Below are 22,664 nucleotides of genomic sequence, written 5' to 3' on the forward strand. Positions count from 1 at the left end.
CCTGCAACCAATGCGAATAAAAACAAAACAAATTTGGGCTACAATATTCTTTTAGCCTCGATCAAAAAGGTCCTCGCTTTGAAAAAATATTCCACGAAATTGAGCGCGGGAAATATATTTTTTGTGAAAATGGAAGTAACCGAAGAAAACAACAAGATTTTGATGAATCACTTATCTGATATTCAAAATGACCTTGAAAAACGAAGTGAAGTTTTAAAAGAATTAGGGGAATATTTGACTAAGCTCGACAACTGGATGAAGTTGAGAACGGTATGCAAGTATAAAACTCATTATTGCTCTGATTTCGGAGCCGCCAAAAACAAATCAATTCCGCCAATCATAAATCCATCACTCATAACATAGTTAATGTAAATATTATTATTACATGTATACGGGTTTATGAAGATTTTCAGCAATGCTTTTGTCATAACCTCTTATTTGATCAACGTTGCATGATTGTTAGTGACGCTCCCTTTTTGCACATGCAGCTGACTTACAACATGATTCAATTTATACCATAAGTTCTTGAATAAGACCCCACCTTTGAATAAGCCCCCTCCTTGAATTAACCTCCACCCTAAAGTAATTTGTGAAATAAGCCTGCATCTTCGAGTAAGCATGGATTCAATGGCAGCTGCACTCCCTGTTAATTTTTGTAATATTACGGGTATTCTCTCGCACACACATAGGATGGGCACCCAAAAGTGTGTCATTCTAAATTTAGATCAGTTTTGCCAAGCTTCAGTGGCCCTGGGGCAAAACTGAAGAATAATGGCCCTTGTACAGGAAGCAAGCAGAAAATTTTGCAGCAACGTTCTTTGGATTAGTTCAAAATACATTTCAGAGTGATTTGATGTAAAATTGATTTAAACAAAGGAAAAGTGCCGGACAATTTTTGGTATCAACAGCCAATGGTCTGAGGTAAAGAAATCTTTGAAGGCTGTTTTTTTTAAAGGAATGTAGAATGCAAATCACACCGATAGCTGTTGCTAGTTTTCAGTTTATATTTTAATGATCAAGAAGTTATGAATATCTTTAAAGTTTTTACTTTAAATTTAGGTAGTAAAATTAATGATGTGCATGTGAAATATCAGCCACATTTTTGCACTACTTGTTATTTGCTTGTTTATGTGTGAATGGGATCAGCCGTGACTACCTAGTAAGTGCACGCAATTTAGAAAATGAGGTTGATATCTTGTGTGTCATGCTGACTTAACTCATCAATCATTTAGCAAAATATTCCTGGAATTAACCCAGAATACAGAAGAAACCAGAATTCCTTCTTGGGCCACAGCCAGAGAATTGCCTTTGTCCTTAGCTCTAATTAACCCACAACTTTGCTATTTTGCAAAAGTCATCAGGTGCAGCTGAATTAAGGGGCACAGTGTGGTTGCTCATTTTGGCCTCCCTTCATCAAAATTTCATATCGATTATTATTTACTTTGTTGATAAAATGTTTAATGTGATTCCTATATAGCTTTAGATTGGCCATTGTAGAGTACAAATGCAATATTGAAAGAACTGCCAAGCACCGGAAAACTGCTCTCTCAAGTCTCCAGAGTATTCAAAGATTACAATGAAGGTAATTTAGAAAAATATAAATGGTGTTTAATCGCAAACTCTTTGTGCTTTCATGTTTATTTGGTTGATGGACACTCCCTCTGTCCTAATCTTTTTTTAAATTTGAAATTAATTTATTCACTTAAAACATTTGAAGCAAATAGCAGTTTTTGAATTAAATTAAAACTTTTTTAAGATGAATACAGTTATGTAATTGGTTAAATCTTGCACTCAGTTGTGATTTGAATAGCTTTAAGAGTATTAGAAAGACTGGATGGATGGCAAATCTTGATTTAAGTTAGAGGAATTGGGGGTTCTAAGACTTCAGTTCTCTTATTCACATTCCCTCTTCACCTGTGTTATTACCCTCAAATTGTTGAAAGAGTTTTATAGAGTCATGTACACTCAGGTTTGTAGAGTCATATAAACAGAGCTCAAGAAATATATGGGTTTAAGCACTGCTCAAGTCAAATTTCTCTTCATCAGATGTTTTCCTCTTGAACTTTTATAAACGTTACAAACCACTTCTTTTAGCTGGCTTCCTTTCCGGTGTGTTGCTGGACTGCATCACAAATTTCTCAAATTTACTCAATTCCTTGAGAGATGACACTTCTAAGCACAACAAAAGAGTTCAATGCTGGGCAGCTGTGAGTTAAGAATTACATATCTACAAATTAAGTTTTATTATTTAAATATTTTCAAATTATGGAAGTTGCCTTGCTATGGTAGAATCTAGCCTGAATAATGTGTGCTATGAAACTGACATATTGTTAATATTTTTGTTTCAAAGGAATTGCTACAGATCTGTACACTTTCTTGCATAAGTGAAGATGAAGCTAGACTAATGGACTTATTCGGAACCTCACAAGATGAACTGGTTGATGCCCAAATTGTGGAGGTAATTTTTGATATTATGAATTTAGTTGGTGAAGTAGTTTGCCAGGCTAGACTGACAGTGGAACTCTGTTGAAAACCCCCTTTAGGGTTTCTCTGTCTTTTAAGTTCTTATTTTGTCATTGCTATAGTCTTTTTAAATATCCATACAATTCAAGTTGATCTCAGTTGAAGTTTCTAAAGAATTCCTGTGGATGAATTCTGTTTTGTATTGATGTCTTATTCGTTGTTCTGCCATTCTCGCCTTTGAACTATGTCTGTGACAATAGAGAGCTGAGATCAGTGTTGTTAGGCTGATCACAGGGGTACTTGGGATATATCCTTGGTGACAAGCTTCATGCACTGCATAAGCAATTACTATTCCAAAAATAGAGCAAGGATGTCACACTGAAGAACACCAGCATTGATGATGAGAAAAGTCTGGAGCTATAATAGGGAAAAGAGAAAAGGGAAGGAAGGAATGATTTTTCATTAAGCTGATCTTGATTATCCGGTCGTAAATTGAAAGAGCACTAAGAAACTGTGTTCAGGTGAACCTGGCAACCTCTAATGTTTTTGCTCAAAACAGGACATTGAAACATTTCTTAGCGACCACTGAAACAAACCGTGAATTATGCTGATGTTGAAGTTATTTTCCTATTCGTGTGTTACACACCAAGACCAACGGCAAAAGTTGAATATTTTATCGTATTTTCTTCATAAGGGCTGCAAGATGGTTTCGTATATTGAAATATCGCATTTATCATTATGAAAATCGTTTAGCGTCAGTTATTTTAAGTAACATGAGTGCAGTATTTATTAAGGAAAGCTGTTTCTCATTGAAGCATGGAAACCTGCGTGTTGTTGAAATCAAATACCCATTTTACTTCTTTCTTGCATAACAGTGTTTGTTAATGTATTTAAGCAACTTTTCCTTTCTTTAGGTAGCATCAATTATCAACAATTTGCAGCCCGATGAGGGACTTCATTTGAAACTGCAGGACATTTCACAAATGCTCTTACCATTAATTGAAGAACCAAAACTGAAATGCATTGTAAGTTTGCTAACGTGTACTTTCTCCCTGTTGGTCTGCCCTCTAAAAACACTTGCAAACAAACTTCAGTATTAAAATTTCTTTCGAAAACTCGTTTCCCAGATGTAACCCAGTTTCTTCCATGTTTCATTCGTCACTTTTAACAATTCGCGAAGGCTCTCTCTCTACCAGTTTTATTTCAATTGTGAATTTATCTTCTGTTCAAGTGCTTTTTACAATTATCAAAACTAAAACCTTAATTTTATATCATATTTATCTTTTCAGATTGAATCAGTTGTTATTCTGCACGAAAAAAGTCTCCGGGTTTCAAGGTGGGTATGAAACTATTGTTTTAGGCTCTCGTTCTCGTACCCAAAAGACGCTCTCGTATCCAAAAGACATCCCACGTGCCATTTGCAATCTTCCAGCGACCTAGCGATGACCTACCTGCTGTCCTCTGATGCCAGTTCATTAGTTCTGAGGCTGTTACTTTTGCACTGCTGGCCAGTGAAATAGCGTATAGCATAATTAATGTCTTGATTGGTTGCTAGTAGACTGCAAGTGTGAAAGTGAGGCTTTTTCATTGAAGTAAAGTCTTTAAAGGAGGTTGCTCATGGTCACACTCGTGCTTTTCTACCTCTTCGAATGACCCGATATAATAATAATGAGATAATATTCTTTCCAATTTCATTTTCAAGAATTTTTGCTATAGATAACGTTTCTGTTTCCAGGTTAGATCAAATTGTTGGTTCCGCCACGAATGAATTCTTCAAAAAACTTGCTAGCTGCCGAAATCTTGTTAAAGGTATTTTCAATATGAACTCATTTAAACAGAATAAGAAGTATTTTTAGATGCCAGAATTCTTCTCAGTGGAAAGCTGACAAATGCAAATGTCCGATTAATATTGAAGCAAGCTTTTGGTCTATGTCTGAGGAATACTAAAACAGATTTATTCTCATTTTCCTACTTGGTTGACACTTATCAACAGCTTCTAAACTGAGTTACGAAAACAGCCTTCTTAGCAGCAAAGGTTCAAGTATGTTTGAAAGTAATTTCATCTGCTGTTAGCTGTCAGTTAGATCGGACATTGACATGCTTACAGGGCGGCCCTCTTCAGGAATGAAGCAATCCTTTTGATATCGCAGCTATAGTCCCATTGAGTGTACAATCTTCCAACTTTTATCAAATATGGCTTGTCTAATTCTTCCAAAATTGAAATTTTTGGGTAAGTCATAGTTTGTATTCTTTCCGATTGGATGACAGCAATATTTGAGCAGTTCGGTCTTGCCATTAAGCAACAAAAGGGGGCGTTTATGCGATATTTAACGGGCTTAGTGTCAAGAATTCCTCTAAGCAAGATAGTTTTTTATTTCTTATTTTCTTGTAGGGCCTTAACGCGAGTGAAACTCGAGTTTTTTGGAAAATTGGAAACTATTTGCTAAATTGTTTACTTAATTTCAATGTATCCGAGAGTAAATATATTTAAAGTCTAAAAAATTACTTAAAAAGCGTGTGTTGGGAACATATATTCAAGTTTATAGTTAAATTTTCAAAGAGATTTGCTCTTTATTTCAAATAAACCCATGGCGTATACGTCCTCTTGATAAACAATTTTCAATGATGACGTAATTAGTTAATGGTTTATTTTAGGATTGAAAAGCCAGATCTCATTTAATAACGATTTTCTGTAAGGTTTTAGTGACGATAGCCTCGTTGCCCTCTGGAGATGCTACCTTCCTGCGTTTGAATTCGAGGTTCGTATCCAGCAGCCTTTTGTTTTTCATTCTGACTTTTTTAGGGATAAGCCGACTTTATAAAACTTATATTTGTTTTGTTTGCATCAAGTAGTAAGGTGGCTCATGTTTGTTGCTGTCCTGCGGATCAAATAATCATTTCATCTTTTCTTAGATAATATTGGCCAATGGCTTGTTTATAGTTATTGATAAGCATTTTCATGTTGCATTTCTTTGCAGATCATTGACCTTGTGAAAATGGCCGTTTGCAGGCCGTTTAATGACAGCTACTCAATTTCAAAGTTGTTGGAGACTGAAGCGAGCCTTGTAAGTTGCAATATGTCATTTTCAGCTAACCTAGAAAAAGTTATATTTTATAAATATTTACATCTAAAAGATAAATCTTTCAACTTCAAAAGAGCATAAAGAAGCATGATTTTTCTTTCCAGGTCTGCACTTGCTGCAATAATTATCTGGAGTTTTATGAATGCACTTTTGATACCCTCAGGTTTGTTAAATCATTTCAGAATAACTATGTTCCTTCTTGTAACTACGTCAATGGCAGGTGCACTTGAGCTTAAACTTTATATTTAAATATTAAATGTTGCTTCTATATTTGAATATATTGTAATGGGTCTTCCCTTGTCATGTTATCTCTGCCACTTCCTCGCAGGTAGCCTGCGGCGCAGGCTACCTCGCAGGTGAAAGCATCGTTTTTTCGATTCCAATGCCAACCCAGGACTGCTTCTTGCAATAACACAGAATTTCTCTTTCAGACAATGCTTGCGGAAATTTGGTTGCTACCCAACCTTGGTTTCGCTAATCAGCACTTTACATGGAATGATTCTTATGAAGTTATCTCAGGTAATTTTCAAGTAATTTTCTTAGCAAACTCACACTTTACAGAAGCGTATCTGTTTCACTGACCTTTATCTTAAGCTAATTTTACTTTTAACGCGATGAAGATTGTGTTTCTCAATGCAATGTTTTTACTTTCAGAATGATTTGCTCAATAACTCATTTGTTTCTGATGTGTTTCTTTCTTTACCGCCGACAATTGAAGGTATGTTACCCTAGGCCTCTTGGTTCTTGATTTTTGATATCAGCATCACAAATTCTTTTGCACCTTGACTTGTCCTGCTTCTTTTTTCTTATTTTAATGAAATACGCTGTTGATGTTGCTTTTAAAACATTGAAGTATTTCTCTATTTTAGGTTTGACTCTTGATTCAAAGTTGAACGCTGTTATGTTTATGTCACACGAATTAAATCGCCTAGAACATTGCAACTTATATGACAGGTACATCAATGTTTTTTCCTTACATTGTGTATTGGATGTTAGACAACTGCCAAAGGTCTTGCAAAACTAACGTCAATTTTCAAAGTCAAGTTTGGCCATCCCTTTCTCTTTCTTGAGACAGTTGCAGTCTCTTATTAAGACGGTAATTCCTTATTATAACTGCAGTTGCTTGTTTTACTTTCCGTTTTTAAAGGGCGTTTTGATTCCCAGTAGATCAGACACGTGGTTTGCCTTGGTGAAATACAAATATGTCGTTGACAGCGCACTCACTTTCACCTTCCACGATTCAACATCTGTAAGTAGCAATGTGGTCGTTTGTTTTTATGTCCTTCAGCATTTTTTTCTGCTGTTTGCAATGAGGAACCTGCACAAGATATCCCCTGTTATCATTTTTCCTTGCAAACAAATAGCAAGCATCTCTCTCTTATCAGATAAGGAAGGGTATTTTTAAGAAATTTATATTTTTCGCTATTTATTGCATCCAAGATACCCTGACCAAGGGTTCCTTATCAAAGCAACTTTTTTACTTCGTTATGTAGCCTGTTGAACACACTGCAATTATCCCTGCAAAGTATCGATCGAAATTCGACTCTTTCTTTTAGCATATAGAGCACTGCATTGATCTTCTTTGCTGGTTCTACTTTCCAACAAAGCCGATAGCAGCAAAGGTTTGTTTTTTGCTTCTAAAAACTTTTCGATACATAACTTATTGTCCTATCCATCATCACGCCGTTATGACATGTTTTCCAGGCTTTTTTCATATCCTCGATTTTAATAAATGTTGATCGTTTGATTGTTCAAATTTCTGTTTTGCTTGAAATTTTAAAATCAGATTGCTACGTATTCATGTTGCTTTATCGACATTTTTCTTCGTGCTTCCTTCCAGAAAACCTTTCAAGCCGTCATCTCGAATTTAAAAGCCCTTGTATCAAGAAATTTGTTACAAGTATCGGATCTTTCTGATGTTATCAACTCATGCACGAGCAATGTGGCTGATGGTATTAACCCAATACCATTGCTCCGTGCCTTGGTATTTCAGTTTTTGATTCGTGCCAATGCAAGTCATTGCATCATGCAAGAATCCCTTTCTATGGTACATTTTTTGCTTACTTTATGCCACTTTACCAAATGTCGTGATTTTTCAGTTATATTTTGACTCTCTCTGAAAATTCTTCTTGTATTTGCTATTTGTCATGTTAAATTGTCAGTGATACTAAAAACTCCTTTTCTGTGAATTTTAGGTTACAGAGGATCTTACAAATGAAGAAAAGTTGGATTCGTGGCTCCGTTCTTTGGAACAATATTTTATGGACGGCTGCAATGACGGGGACAAATTTAAGCTTGCCAATTTCAGAAAAGATAAGAAAAGAGCATTTATTCTCAGCCTACGTGTTTTGTTAGATCAAATAAGCCCAGAAAATTTTTTATCTGTCAATGCCAAGCGTACAACGGCTTCAGAAGAAGACCAGTGCCAACAAGAGTGTCAACAAGACTTAATAAAACGCACCATGAAGTTGATACAGATAATTGAAGCAAGTCATTAATATTGCATTTATATTTATATTTAGATAGACCTTAGTCATTTTATCAGATCTTCGTTGTTCAAAAACATATATTCTGTAGGCAACCCTTAATAATGAGCTTGTTGCCTTAGCGATTTACTTCAAAGAGGAAGGCTATCCATTTTTCCGTTCTTCGTTTCCGTTTCGCAATTAGGATCTGCCATGCCCACCTGCAGCGTTTTTTAGAAAGCAGCCTCACTTTGAAATTTTCGAGGTAAGCATGAATGCGCAATCAAGGCTCTTCGGCAGCGCCATTTCACGCGACTGCGGACTCTGATTCCATTTGAGAAGGCTGACAGTTGGCACATTACATGTATTCCCTTTACTGCCGTTAACTCAGACTTGAATCTTGTTTATTTTTTAACTGATTGTCATTTGTAATGGCCAAAACCTTTTGACAGTTGATCGCAGTTACTTTTTGCAAAGAGCTGATGTAAACGCCCTGAACTAAGCGCCACTGAACATCGCTATCGACAACGCTCTATAAATCTCGAAAATTGTCGAGCAAAAATTGAACAGGCCTCAATATTTTCATTTAACGACCTGTGTGCTATTTCTGACAATCTAATCAAACGTGAAGAGAAGACTAAGCTAGAAGGAAACAGTTGCTTGTACAGAGCATTGTATGGTGTAATGCGCATTTCACTGATTTACTGGAGTTGAATTGAATTAACAGAATTTGTATATGAATTACAACATATAAACTTACCTAATTAACGCAAAATAAAGTAAACAAAAAGGACTTGATGACTGGTTAGAAACATCGAAGTTTCGACAATGTCATGAAAGGATCCAAATTATGACAAGGAATTGTACAGAAGAATCAGTTGAATAAAATGAGCATAGCAAAACTGGATGGCCTAAATTGAGACGCAAAGCATTTACTACAATAATAAAAAAGTTTCTAAAGTGTTACAATATTCCTAATATAAATTTTGTATCATATGGTGTACGATTCAAGCAAGACCAAATGACCCTTGCTCTGTTCCCAATTTCATGGTAGAATTTCCATTCATTTATCTTCAAGCAATACGATGTTTTTGATTGATGCCCATGCGACAAAATCTTCAGTAATTCGTATTCGAATGCATAAAATTGGCTTTGAAAAATGTTTTTCATTCTCACTTGCTTCTTTTGAGAGCTCAACAAAGAAAACTTCATTAAACGAGGCAACAACCTCGTACTGGGTGCATTCACCCTGGTCTTGGCTATAACTGAACTCTAAGAGAGCCTCTGTCAGCGAATCTCGACCGGAGATGTCAAATCCTGATTCTATGTATACTGTTTTGAGTCTTGATGGGTTTTTGAATTTGATCGTTAAGTAGTTCCCCTTCTTAGGTGTGATAAACCAAGAGAAGCCTTTCCCTAAGTACGCGTTTTCAGCATTGTACACGCCGTTAGCTAGTAGATTGGTCTCAATGGTTGCAGGGGGGTTGGAAGACTCTGGTCGTACTTTAGTCAAAATTGGATCACCAATATATTGGTATTTATCAGTATGGACACTGACAAAGGCGATTGTTTTTAAGATATCTATGGGCCTTCCTAACTGTGCCATTGCATAGAATGTTCCGTATACACGTGGTAAGTACCTCCCGTTGAAAAGCATCGTAAAAAAGCTGTTTTCCTCAAATTCAACGTGCAAGGTATTCGGCTTCATATTGTCCATCTCCTTGAATACTGTGTTGATCGCTCCAATGCCTATGGCAGAATCGCTGTCCACCATGAATGCATGATCCGCAACTTCCAAACAGTATTTTAATAAAAATGCAATGCGATAATTGATCAATGATATTGTTGATGAAACTTCCTTTAAGTCTGCGTTTCTAACTCTTTCAAAGTAATTAGGGTCTACGTCGAATCTCGATACAACCAACTGTACGTAGCCACTTTTCACCAAGTCGTTTATCTCTGATTGGATATGGACAACGATCTCCTTCGCTTTTGTCTTTCTTGTCTCAGCTAGCAGCAACACAACAACCAAAGACTGTGCGCCTTCGCGCTTTGGATCTTGCTCTGCGATTTGACGAACCGCTTTGGTGAACTGGTACCAACCGCAGCAACTGCCGCGCAGGAGCATTGCTACCGCCAAACTCACTGCAAAAGTATAGGCAAAATGACAAGGTCATAGTCCATATGATTTTATACATAAAACTGTCTAACTAGTATTTGACAAGTAAAGCTTTAGTAAGAAACATCATTCTCAATCAGGTTGTCTGTTATACTTTAAACTCCGAGTAGCAGCATTAATTAGTTTCTTTTTTTAAGCTCCGTCATTACAGTTCTTGTTAAGATAGTATTAATTAATTTTCAGTTTCAATTTTCATATGAAATATTGCAAGGAACATTCTTCCCGTGGAACAATCGGCTTGGATTCGATGAGACATTTTCTAGTTGCTAACCAGTGTGTGAATGTTGCTGTTACTTTGTCTCAACCCTTGTTAAAACAACAATTATTTTACTTGTCCCTTACATACACCTATGCTTTATTTGACATCAGATTAAAGGCAGATGTCAATGTGACTTGAACCTCCTCTTTAATTTAAAAAATATTGGCTTTAATTGTTTCTTCCTGCTATTTTTTTGTTCTACTTTTCAGATCCTAAAATCTTTTGGCAATTTGAAAGCTTCTTTCAATTTAGTTGTTAACTTATGTTCTGGTTTCTTCAAAAATAAAAGAGAAAAGTGTTAAGAAATATATTAAAAAGAAGAGACTCCATGTATCAAGCTTGTAGTACACCTAGCCATTTTTTCCATCCAGTCAATCAAATTTTGCATAAGATCATTTTTAAGGTGTCAGATCATTACTATGGTATTGAGGTATCAGTTTCAAGGGCCTAAAATCTGGAATTCACTTCCAGAATCAATAAAGACAACACAAAATACTAGAAAATTCAAGATATTTATCAAAACATGGTTCCTCGAGAACAAGTGCGCGTGTTCTTTTTGCAGTAAGCAATTTGTCTTATGCAATCCTTGAAATCGCTTTATGTTAGTTTTAATTGGTGTACGTTCACTATTGCAAAAACTAACATTAAATAATCAATACAATTACAATAAAAAAAATGCTCCCGATAATTTGAAAGCCCTGAAATAAGTATGTACCTTTCTTTGGCAACCTCTTGCCGAGAAGAAGGGAATTCTCCTTCACAAGGTCTGGCAACGGAAGCGGCTCCTCAACGTTGTTCTCATCTGAACCAATGGAAGACTTGCCTTCTCTCTGTTTACCTTTATCTCTCCCTCTATCTAATAAAGTGGAACACATCATAGAAAACAATGCCATAGATTATTTCAAGTGCGAGAATATAATCAAATACAAATAAAAACTCCACAGGGTGTGTTTATTATGATTAGAATGTAATAGAAAATTTTCATTTTAAAAATAGGCCTGCAATTAAGCACAACACACTAATCATTCCTAGCCTTTCCTACCATTTGTTTCCGCCTACGACACTGCAGTCCTGATTTTAGCAATTAGCTTCTATCTAGATCGTCGTATATTTCATATATCTAAATAGAAGTTTTGAGTTTAATCAAGAATAGTGGCGAACAGTGATCGGTAAATCATAGACCTGGTAGTCATTTCCCTGGCTCTGTGTTCTCTGCACGGAAAATAACACGCAGCCCAAGTGGAAATTCACCCGTTAGCTGTTTGATTGATATGTACAAACGAATGGCATTATAAAATTTTGCTTTCCTTTGAAAATTAGATTGCCTGAAACGTTGTAAAAAATGCTGTAAAAAATGCAGTAAAATTACGTGAACTTGAAAATCGTGAAACAGCTACAAAACAAGCTATGTGTATGCCAACTTTGAGATGATGATATAAGCGCCCCCTGAGTATAAGCCTCCCTCCACTATCAAAGAAGCCCCCAGCTAAAAACTATCCAAATTAATAACTCCTCGGAGCAGGGGTCTCACCCCCACCCCAATAGTTGTAATAGGACTGGAACCTAGTTTATATTACTCTATGATAATTTATATTGCTTGTGTATAGTATGTATTGTTGTAATTATGTAATGATGATTAGTCAGTTTCGAGTCTCAACACGAGTTACACGCTATTGTCATCGCTTCTTACCGTATACGACTACTCGTAAGTTACAGCTAACCCTTAACCTGTAACATAGTTTCTCAATAGGAAATTTCAGGTAAAACGTGCTCGGTGGATAAACGCTTTAGGTATTTCAGTGACCTTTCTGTCATAATATCAATAAGTGATCAAGTAAAGGTAGTTGCTCCGTTGGTTAAATATGATATTCCTTGATTGGAAGATTTGAAGATTTCTTGTTGGCACTTAATCGAAAAACCCAGGCCCTCTTTAGGTAAAATTGTGTCTTGTGTACATTTCCCCTAAAGTTTCTTGGAAGGAGCATCAACCGCAATTCACTATGAGCGAGCTCCAGATTATTTGGGCATGCTAAGATGGAAAGAGGGATCTAAATTGGCAACCAGTGCTGCTTGTTACCTAGCTTTAGAAGTAACTGATAACATGGTATTTTTCATGTCCACGGCGAAATTGTACCAGTTGTTTTCATCTACTGTTAAATTTGTTTGCGAAAAATAATAATTTTCAATAGGATAAGCAGGATTGCTTTAGTGAATTGTGCTTAAAAGAGTGCATTTTCCAGCGAACTAGAAGCAACAAAATTCGAAAATTTCTTCCTCCTTTGGCGGCAAACATGGTTAGATTCACAAAATGTATTGCAGAGGTTTGTGGCAGCAACAAAAGAATTTCAGGCAAAAATGTTTCAATCAGGTAACTTGTAGTCTACACCACCCACCCCCCCCCCCCCCCCCCAACAAGGCTTGCCTCACGACGGCCCTGCCTAGGAGCTAATTTGAGGATTTAAAGTATTTGTTTTGCAGTTCATACTAATATAAACTGATATAAGCTGGAGCGCGCAGACAGGCGCGCAACCAGGAATTTCAGATGGCAGGGGTCCAAGACAAAAAAGTGCACTAAGGAAACTTTTTTCACGTTCAACAGAAGAGATGACAGGGTGCATTTCATGTACGCCGAAGGTCCATCGGGGCATTTGTTTAGGTACACCAAAAATATGAGCAGTTAGTATACCTGTAAATATTGTGCGCCAGACAAAGAAAACTGACCAAAAATTGTGATCTATGAATCTGTATTTTATTCCTTCGTCTATTTTCTCAAATCTCAGCGGACTTCTCCTTTCTGTCTAAAACCCGGGGCCGCCGAGAGGTTTTGGAGACCCGAGAGGGGGAATAAAAGACCTCTTGCGAGCGAAATGAGCAACAAAATTTTGTGACCACGCCCTTATGAATAGCTTGAATTAATTCATTCGTTCAAAATGTTTACTTTTTAAGTGTATTTTTTTTGCTTTTATTTAATTCCATATTAAAACAGAATTAATTGCTTTATGAGGCCCCCTAGACCTCGCGGCCAGAGGGCAATTTGCCCCCTTGCCCTCTCTCGGCCGCAGCTCATTTGTAAAAATCAGTCCTTTAGTTTCCATATCCGAAAACAATTTGCTCTTTAAAATATGAACAGCCTTAAGAACATTGAATCATATGCTTTGCATTTCAGATAGGAGGAGGTTTAACAGGTCCCTGAGTTATAATACAGCTGAACATACCAGTCCGCGAATATTTCTCTACATTCGCTTGTTTCATGCAAAGGTCCTCTACGAATCTTTCAATTATATGGGTCATTGAAACAGACAGAAAGATGTCTTGGTTTCTTTCTTCTGACTTTTTTACCAGTAGTCATAGGGGCCTATCCCATTCAAAGGTATTGTGCCTTTATTTTGGTTTTTGAGTCCCATAACAATTCTTCTTCAAAACCAGTGCGTAGCGCATCATAAAACACGCTGTAGAGTAGGAGCTTCAACATGGACTCTATTACTGCGTGAAAGTCTGACAAATCATTTATCTGTATTTCTTAGAGGTTCATTATATCGCGGGGATGTGTCATTTATGAAGATTCTCTTTAGTGTGATCAAAAAAATATTCAAGCATTTTTTTCAAAAGAAGGACACTTTTCCTCCTTTGAGAAAAAGGGCAGGGGTCTGGACCCCCAGGACCCCCCCTGTAGTTGCGCGCCTGAAGCAAAAATAATAAACAGGGGGGCTAAGAATACGGACGTCCTTGGAGGATTGGGGGGCCAAAGTGCATTCTATTTTTTCTCCACCGGGCATTCCCGCCAGGCATCTGGACATGGCAAGAATGTTTATGGCAGATTATGCTATTTTTGGTAATTTCTATCGTATAAGTTGAGTTTTACTGCTCTTCTTAATGTTTGTGTTTGTTTGATCCAAAATAAGAAACTAGATATAAATTAAAGTGGTAAAAAGCTGAAAAAGACGTAATAAAGTAATTTTTATAGCCGTGGTTGAATCTAGTTGTTTTATTCAAAAAATTATTTGGTCACATCATAGGTAATAGAGGGACTCCCCATTAAACATTTCGCAAGCATGATTTGAGCAGGGCAGAATAACAATGATTGGGGAGGGTGCTAGACAATAATTTTGGTGCCAAACCCTTCAGGTCACTGGTAAATAATGGAAACGCCCAACTTTAAAATTCGGTTTTTTTGCTTAAGGAAAAGATAACAAGAAGCAGTGGTGTAGACAGAGTTGAAAGATTGGAGGGGCAAAGAGGGATACATCATATGTAGCTTATTGTGGCTGACCCCATTCTACAACTGTCCATTTCCTTCACAATTTCTCAAATGTTTATATTCTGAATTGTGCAAGCCAAGGAAGCATTACGTGTAAAAAGTGATTTTCCGAAGTTGTAATCAAATATATAAAAATAATAAGCAGTATTTAAAAGTTGCAAACTAAGTCCGTTCTCCTTGGATCAGAATCTGCAAATTCCCCGACAACCATTTCAGAATCCAGTTTTTTTAAGGATTGAAGCGCTTTAGCATTTTAGCTCCTATTTTATCGGGATGGTCTAAAGAACGTGAAGGACCTTGCTATACAAACCTTAAAACGTGGGATGAATTGTTGAACATTCTTTAGAGTTATAGAGGAGGGTCCCCTGCAGAAAATTTTTGTGGCGACACCCTTGAGATAAGCTTAAAATACATTTAAGAAAATTTTTCATAATCGTTTGCTTGCAGTCTTTAAAAACGCTAAAATATTGTCTGAAATATAAAGTAACCCCACTTAAGGCTCTAATTCTATTGCGGATTTGCACTTTTCTCAGACATCGACTTTTTGAGCGGCCGCTTCCCGGTGGCGTGGGCCCTGGACCATCCATCTATTGTTCTATCCTCAGCATACTATTGTTCCATTGTATTGATATCAGTTTGGCCAAATTTAACCGAATTTTGAAGCTGATTTGGCTGAATAGTCTGGGAATTATCTACCAACCCCGATAGGAAGATAAATAAAGTAAAATCTTGGCGTTACTTTGTTACTACTGACTACCAAAAAATGATTTTTACTGAATGGAACCAAATTTACCGAAGGACGCAGAAATATTGGGGGGTTTCGAATAATCTACACTAAATCCGTCCCTGGATTTAAGGGTTAATTACTAACAAAATTTGTTAAGGTATATTAGAACTAGCTGCTAGCTGTCATGACCATTCACACTACGCCAGCTTATTGCATTCATGATCAAGGTTCTGCATCACGATAGTACTGCCCGCCAGAGCAGGACAAAACCAATAAAATCTACGCCAAAATCCTTGGCATGATTTGAAATCGGTCGGGAGATCGCTCTCCGCCGGATTTCTCCGGGGGAAGGGCCTTGAAATGCACTCTAGGCAGTGGGGTGCATTTATTATTTTTGGCACGGGAATAATGTTATGTTAAAATAATTCTAAATGGAAATTTTGTCTCTTGGCAACACCCCCTTCCTTCTTCCTCTCTGAATTAAATCGCTAAGGTACCACGTTCATTCCCAGGGGTTGCCTAAAGAACATGAGAGAAAAGTAAACAAACTCTCACAAGTACTTATTATATGTGTTTCGCTTACCTGTTAAAAGGATAAAGATATTCACCGTGAGGGCAATTACCAACAAAGCAGAAATCCAGTTTGTGCCGGATCCACGCAAAAATCGCCACATTTCCTCGTCTGAAATGAGAATTCATTCACTCAGGTGGCTTTACTCTACCAGCTAGAAAACATTTAAAGCTGGATATTATCTAAGGTGTACTGCCCAAAGCCCTATTGAATTTAGAAGAATGATTCCCCGCATCTTTCATACACTCAGATAGGTAGTCATGCCTAATTAGGCTGTTGCCACTGTCCACCTAACGATTCTTATAATTTGCCCTTCTCTTTACTGTTTACTAATTGCATGGAATGGAACGCCCTCATAGAAAATACAGTATTCAAATTATGGCCTCTTGTGAAATCATTTTGAATCTGATGATGAGTTTTGCTTTCCATTATTCATCAACAGCCTAATGAAATTACTTAAAAGACTCATTGCTAACAATGAGCCATTGCGCTACGTAGGCATCCCATAATGCATTTTTAGACAGTCTGAAATCAACTTTGGTTAATCCGTAGAAAATTACTGCCGTTGTTTGGACCGTCGCCACGCTCGCAAAGACTCATTGTTAGCAATGAAACTTTGAAGTTTAAACGACGACCCAGTCGCCAATGACGACAAAATCCCTTGATAAAATTTCTATCTGAATTTCGTCATAACAAGAATTCAAAAAGCACTGGTGCATTGTTATATTGCGTAACGAACAAACTAAACGCAGATTTTGGAAAATTTGTAGGGTGATCGAGCTACTTCAAGGCAGAGATGGAAATGTGCGAGCTGCAAAGTAGAGCTGGTTGGAAATGGAGGTGGTAAGAAGGTTTTCAAACGGTCTTTGCGATTTCTAATACCTTTAGGTATTGTAAATGCTTCTTCAGTTGAAGACACGTCGAAACAATCGCAAACACCTCTCATTCAAGCGCATAATATAGGGAGTGCAAGTATCCCTAGTTTAGAGGACCCTGTTAAGATAAGGCACTGGCGCAATGCAGCAGTGTTAGGAGATGTAGCTCGTAGAAACGTAAGTCAAACTAAGTTTTAAGTAATCTTTCATTGAATATATTACTAAAGCTGGACCTGAGTATTATTGCAAATGCAAGGCTTCCTGATTTGTATTCATTATATCGATCGTGTTATGTTGTGATATCATTTAAAAATATATCGTACTTGATAGTATCAGTATAAAGCATTGATAGTATCAGTATAAAGCATTGATAGTTTCGTTATAAAGGATTAATAGTATCGGTATAAAGCATTGATAGTTTCATTATAAAGCATTAATAGTATCAGTATAAAGCATTGATAGTATCGGTATAAAGCATTGATAGTTTCATTATAAAGGATTAATAGTATCAGTATAAAGCATTGATAGTATCGGTATAAAGCATTGATAGTTTCATTATAAAGGATTAATAGTATCAGTATAAAGCATTGATAGTATCAGTATAAAGCATTGATAGTATCAGTATAAAGCATTGATAGTATCAGTATAAAGCATTAATAGTATCAGTATAAAGCATTAATAGTATCAGTATAAAGCATTGATAGTATCAGTATAAAGCATTAATAGTATCAGTATAAAGCATTGATAGTATCAGTATAAAGCATTGATAGTATCAGTATAAAGCATTGATAGTATCAGTATAAAGCATTGATAGTATCAGTATAAAGCATTGATAGTATCAGTATAAAGCATTGATAATATCAGTATAAAGCATTAATAGTATCAGTATAAAGCATTGATAGTATCAGTATAAAGCATTAATAGTATCAGTATAAAGCATTGATAGTATCAGTATAAAGCATTGATAGTATCAGTATAAAGCATTGATAGTATCAGTATAAAGCATTGATAGTATCAGTATAAAGCATTGATAGTATCAGTATAAAGCATTAATAGTATCAGTATAAAGCATTGATAGTATCAGTATAAAGCATTGATAGTATCAGTATAAAGCATTGATAGTATCAGTATAAAGCATTGATAGTATCAGTATAAAGCATTGATAGTATCAGTATAAAGCATTAATAGTATCAGTATAAAGCATTGATAGTATCAGTATAAAGCATTGATAGTATCAGTATAAAGCATTGATAGTATCAGTATAAAGCATTAATAGTATCAGTAAAAAGCGTTAATAGTATCAGTATAAAGCATTAATAGTATCAGTATAAAGCATTGATAGTATCAGTATAAAGCATTAATAGTATCAGTATAAAGCATTAATAGTATCAGTATAAAGCATTGATAGTATCAGTATAAAGCATTGATAGTATCAGTATAAAGCATTAATAGTATCAGTATAAAGCATTAACAGTATCAGTATAAAGCATTGATAGTATCAGTATAAAGCATTGATAGTATCAGTATAAAGCATTGATAGTTTCAGTATAAAGCATTAATAGTATCAGTTTAAAACATTGATGATGAACATCCTATGTAATTTGTCTTTCATTGTTCTTGTTTTGTTTCGTCAATGTAGTTTGTCCTTGTTTTTGTTTTAACATCCAAATTGTAAATGTCTTTAATTATTAGTAATCTGTAACATGTAATTTGCAACATTTAATGCAACCTTAATTTGAATCAAATATGTTTAATGTAATGGCCACAGGGTTGCTGTGTATTTCCATGCTCCCTGTGGTATCGTCTTGTAATTGTCTGTTTTGTCAAATTTTATGAGAATATAAAAAAAAACATTGATAGTATCAGTACAAAGTATTTCTGAACGACGTTTTAAGACACTACGTTTCTTCATTCAGTGAAGTACAAAATTAACATTTGCTCGAGAAGAAAGCCAAAACTGAAAAAACATCAATTTTATGTCATATGTTGGACTGACTATCTTTCAAATCCTCCATAAAGTTCACTCATGCATGTGTCGCTAAAACAGTACACTGCATGCATGCCTATCGGCTCGAGCCCGAGGAAAACATCTTTAGGGGGCCAAGAAGGATTAAGGTTGCTAAGTCTTTTATTAGCTTCAAGCGCCAAAATTCAAGCGCCAAAATTCCAGTTTCTAATTTTTTGATGCTTGAATTCTTTTTAACGTGGCGAGAGCCTCCTTGCTTTTGACAAATTGGCAGTTTGAACAAAGTTTTAAACTCTTTTATCTGTAAACCTGCTTGTTTTTAGAGGTTTGGCCACTCATCTGAAAAATGAATTTCCTCCTCTGAAGTAATGCAAAGATGATCTTTCACGCCTCGGAAAACTGAAGGACTGAAGTAGCACAGGGGTCTGTGTTGGGCCTTTTTCGTTCAAGGGTCTTAGATTATGACTATTTTCGGTACTGAATAATACATTATATTGATTATATCACCAGTGGCATGGTGGCTCCAACTGGCTAGGGGGGCATCAACCTTTTTTGGCGCCCCCTTAAGTTAAGCCTATGGTGCAACTCTAGCCGGGCGGGCGGAATTTGATTGAAAATGGGGGGCACAATGTTATCATTGTTCATAGGTTTCATTTAGGTCGCCACCAAAATTTTTAATGTTTAGCATTACAGGGACTGCTGGAATCTGGATCCTAGGCAGTATCCATAAACTTTTTTCTATCATTATGCCATAATGTTTAGATGGTACATTACTAAATTGATTAAGTATAGAATTCAAACCGTAACAATCATTACGCCAAAAATCTTAAGAATCTTAAAGGGTGTAGTGAAAACCACCACCAAGGTTGGCGCCACGATAAATTTTGAAAGTACATCTTTCTAGGGATGACACGTCGCTTTAGACCCAATGGAGATATAAGAAAATATTTATAAGCATCATTTTTTGCTTTGTAAAGTTGAAGCATTATTTTTCAAAATCAGATTGTTAAAATGTCCCATAGTGTTTGTGTCTCACTTCCAACCTCCGTGAGGTCAAACAAGTCAGTGGGTAGCTCATGGATGTTCGGTAACTAATAGTAGATTGCCAAGAGATGCTGGGATGTCATCCCTACCCTGGGTTGCAGAGTGAGAAGGGTTCCGCACGGGTTGCAAAGAAGGTGTTTTGGTGCGAGAGTGTGGAGGAAGAAAGAAAGAGACGAGCGAAAGAAGTCTTTGTAACAAAACGGTTCTCTGCCACATAAATTTATGGAGACCTCATTTACAACATATGAAACGACGACTCAAAATAATATACTATCTGTTAAGAACTCAATTTTCCACTCTCATTTTACCATGATTACTACAATAACACCATTGAACAAACAATGATAACTAACAATGATAAATCAGCCGCTTTATGCAACAAGATTACCCCAAATACGCAATCATAATGATAACACTTTAAGCACATGAAACATAATGTAACAGTCTTCATATCGAATTATGCGCCTCTTCAGAGCTCGGCTATTTCAAGTGGCCTTCTTCGTTCACATGTGTTTTCCACGTGACTTTGGCATCCCACTGAAGAGCTGGATCGCCTTCGGCGCCCCCTGATTCTTTGCCGATGTGTAGCAGTGGCGGAAATTCAGGCTTTCATTTGGGGGGGCCAGGCCTACGATTTTCCGACAAGATAACATTTTGGATCGTATCTAATTTTAAGGAAACTGCACAGTTCGGTGAAAATAGGTGACTTTTGGGCGGGACCCTTAAGAAATCTTTGCTGACCACGCCATAATTAGATAGCAAGAAAAACAATCCATTTATGATTTTTGATATCAAGATCGTGTAACGGTTTGGATTTTATATTTATTAAATTCCAATTCCCGTACCAAGTCGCATGTTCAGTTAAGTCCTGTTGTGTTAATAAAGGCCTTTTTTATGGCAATGTGTTTGTCTTTCAACATCCGTTTACGTTATGTTTTATTAGTATGTGTTAATCCCGATATAAGTTAGTCTTTCTGTTGAATCATTAGAGTTAAGATCAAAGAAGGAGGAGCATCTTTTGTGCGTTACTTGTTCGGGGCTTAGGCCCTTTGGCCTAGCCCATCGCTCCACCAACAGCGGTTAGACACCGGTTATTAACCGTCATAAGAAGAGCCCTTGATCGTTACATTCGATATCTCATCAGGCAATTGATGATACAAGAAGTCGACGATTACACTTTGACAAGTTGTTTATGATAACAACATGATTGTAATTGTAACGATCATTTTCTGCATTTTATCTTGCTTCAAATAACTTTTGTATATTTGTTTACGTTTGAATACGTTTGAAAATAACTTTTGTTTGGAAGAAACCGAGATGGAAAGTTCAGCTAATTTTTAAGGAATTGAAATTAAACATACATTTCGCAAGCAGTTTTGATTTTTCTCATATATTGTTTGTTTGATTATTTAGTACTGGCTAATATTTTATCAGCTATGTTCAAATTTTGCAGAAAGGGTACAAGAGTAGTTGCAGAGGCCCCTGGGGTAGAAAGGGTTAATGAGGATCACCTGCGAGCGAAGAAAATTTGGCAAACACGCCCCTTAGATTAGCTCAAAATTCCATTTCTGAACGTTTTCTCGGAGTCATTTCGACATGTTGAACGGTTGTCAAATATCCGACGAAAACCCAAATTTTCCGACGAGATCGCTGATCGGAAATTTCCGCCAATATTAACATACTTAATTATTATGCTAACCTCGCTTTTGTTTGTATATAACACTTTTGTTTAGTAATTCAGTCAGTGATTAACCTCAACACGAGGCGCTCACTTTCTGTTTTCACTCTCGAACCAATTCGTTGACTATTCGAAGTGATAAGGGTTTTAGAGGAAGTCTAATCCCTGTTACACAGGAGGGTGGGGGGGGGGGAGTTGAGAGATGCAAAACTATATTTTACCGACAGAAGCTCTTTTGTTACATTTGACATAAAATTATTTTGTTGAAAATGTAAATCTACCGCTGCATTCACATAATAGATATAATCATTTAAATAGTTCTATAGCTGCTAATATGACGTACACTAAAAGGCGTATGAATTAGTTAAAAATAAATCTTTCTGTTTTTCCAATTTATGGAAATGTTTCACTGAATTACTTGATAAATCCAAATAAAGTGATAGCAAAGACAGTCAGAAAATCAAACCTGATGTTCCTACAGACTGCCAAATAATAACTGTCAAACTGTAGTATGTTTCCTTTACAACAGTGTACTGAATGAGAAGGAAAACAATGGGCAGCCCCCCCCCCCCCCTCCCCCAATATGAATTTCGTTCTGACGGCACTGTAATTCGTTGAATGCTAAAAGATGTTATCGTTTCAAGGAAATAGAAAGGGCTCTCTGAGAAGCCATTCGTTGTATCTCTCTCTTGCCCTATTTGTGGAAGATCTTGATCATTTCTGCCCTGACATATAGATCTTCAATCCGCCTTTTAATCAGCTCAAATTATGTAGCGCTTTCTTGGACAACTTGATTTCACTAATGATTTCACCTATTTTTACAAATGCAAATCTATGCTTATGTATCTATTTTTCTAGCAATGAGGCTAATATTTTTTGAAACGCAAACGACACATACCTTGTGAATTTTTCCTGTGAATTTGCGGATCAAGCAGTCGGCGAAGAGCTATGGGACGTGTTGCCACGAAATAAGCATGGTTTATCAACAGGTGCCACGATGTAGAGATGCATTTTTTTCTGGGATCTGCGGTCGCCATAGTGAAATTGTTCTCAACGTATTGTTTTAGACATAAAGTTCTCACTGAAGGTGACATTT

The 22,664-nt window shown here is 36.5% G+C and overlaps 2 protein-coding genes across 5 annotated transcripts; one reads left to right on the forward strand and one right to left on the reverse strand.

Annotated features, from left to right (window-relative positions):
- The first annotated feature begins 42 nt into the window (after positions 1–42).
- LOC135695183 (uncharacterized) lies at positions 43–8,250 on the forward strand. Of its 3 annotated transcripts, none has more exons than XM_065214179.2 (17): positions 43–270; positions 1,498–1,582; positions 2,095–2,207; positions 2,351–2,458; positions 3,378–3,488; positions 3,753–3,799; positions 4,199–4,272; positions 5,161–5,222; positions 5,442–5,528; positions 5,651–5,709; positions 5,978–6,065; positions 6,201–6,264; positions 6,416–6,500; positions 6,711–6,795; positions 7,103–7,168; positions 7,387–7,593; positions 7,742–8,250. In XM_065214179.2, exons 1-17 carry the CDS (start codon positions 130–132, stop codon positions 8,042–8,044), a joined length of 1,785 nt encoding a protein of 594 aa, XP_065070251.2. In that variant the 5' UTR covers positions 43–129; the 3' UTR covers positions 8,045–8,250. The 3 variants fall into 3 exon arrangements, with proteins under 3 accessions (XP_065070251.2, XP_065070252.2, XP_065070253.2); XM_065214180.2 differs by having other exon boundaries at positions 6,714–6,795; positions 7,742–8,245; XM_065214181.2 differs by lacking the exon at positions 43–270 and adding an exon at positions 281–921 and having other exon boundaries at positions 7,742–8,246.
- A 422-nt stretch (positions 8,251–8,672) lies between these two features.
- Positions 8,673–22,662, reverse strand: LOC135695184 (alpha-1,6-mannosyl-glycoprotein 4-beta-N-acetylglucosaminyltransferase). 2 transcript variants are annotated; one of them, XM_065214182.2, is made up of 4 exons: positions 22,467–22,662; positions 16,018–16,116; positions 11,165–11,305; positions 8,673–10,156 (listed from the first exon to the last, which is right to left on the reverse strand). In XM_065214182.2, exons 1-4 carry the CDS (start codon positions 22,660–22,662, stop codon positions 9,075–9,077), a joined length of 1,518 nt encoding a protein of 505 aa, XP_065070254.2. In that variant the 3' UTR covers positions 8,673–9,074. The 2 variants fall into 2 exon arrangements, with proteins under 2 accessions (XP_065070254.2, XP_065070255.2); XM_065214183.2 differs by lacking the exon at positions 16,018–16,116.
- Between the last annotated feature and the right edge of the window lie 2 nt (positions 22,663–22,664).

Source organism: Rhopilema esculentum, chromosome 8, assembly GCF_057945365.1.
Source record: "Rhopilema esculentum isolate cy_ngs chromosome 8, ASM5794536v1, whole genome shotgun sequence".
In the NCBI taxonomy this organism is placed as follows: Eukaryota; Metazoa; Cnidaria; class Scyphozoa; order Rhizostomeae; family Rhizostomatidae; genus Rhopilema; species Rhopilema esculentum.

Coding starts and splice junctions, on each gene's coding strand:
- LOC135695183 (XM_065214179.2), top strand. CDS start 130: ATGGAAGTAACCGAAGAAAACAACAAGATTTTGATGAATCACTTATCT. Junction 3,489..3,752: donor AACCAAAACTGAAATGCATT/GTAAGTTTGCTA, acceptor TTATCTTTTCAG/ATTGAATCAGTTGTTATTCT. Junction 7,594..7,741: donor TGCAAGAATCCCTTTCTATG/GTACATTTTTTG, acceptor TGTGAATTTTAG/GTTACAGAGGATCTTACAAA.
- LOC135695184 (XM_065214182.2), bottom strand. CDS start 22,662: ATGTCACCTTCAGTGAGAACTTTATGTCTAAAACAATACGTTGAGAAC. Junction 11,306..16,017: donor TATCTTTATCCTTTTAACAG/GTAAGCGAAACA, acceptor CCACTTTATTAG/ATAGAGGGAGAGATAAAGGT. Junction 10,157..11,164: donor CAAGAGGTTGCCAAAGAAAG/GTACATACTTAT, acceptor ATACTTTTGCAG/TGAGTTTGGCGGTAGCAATG.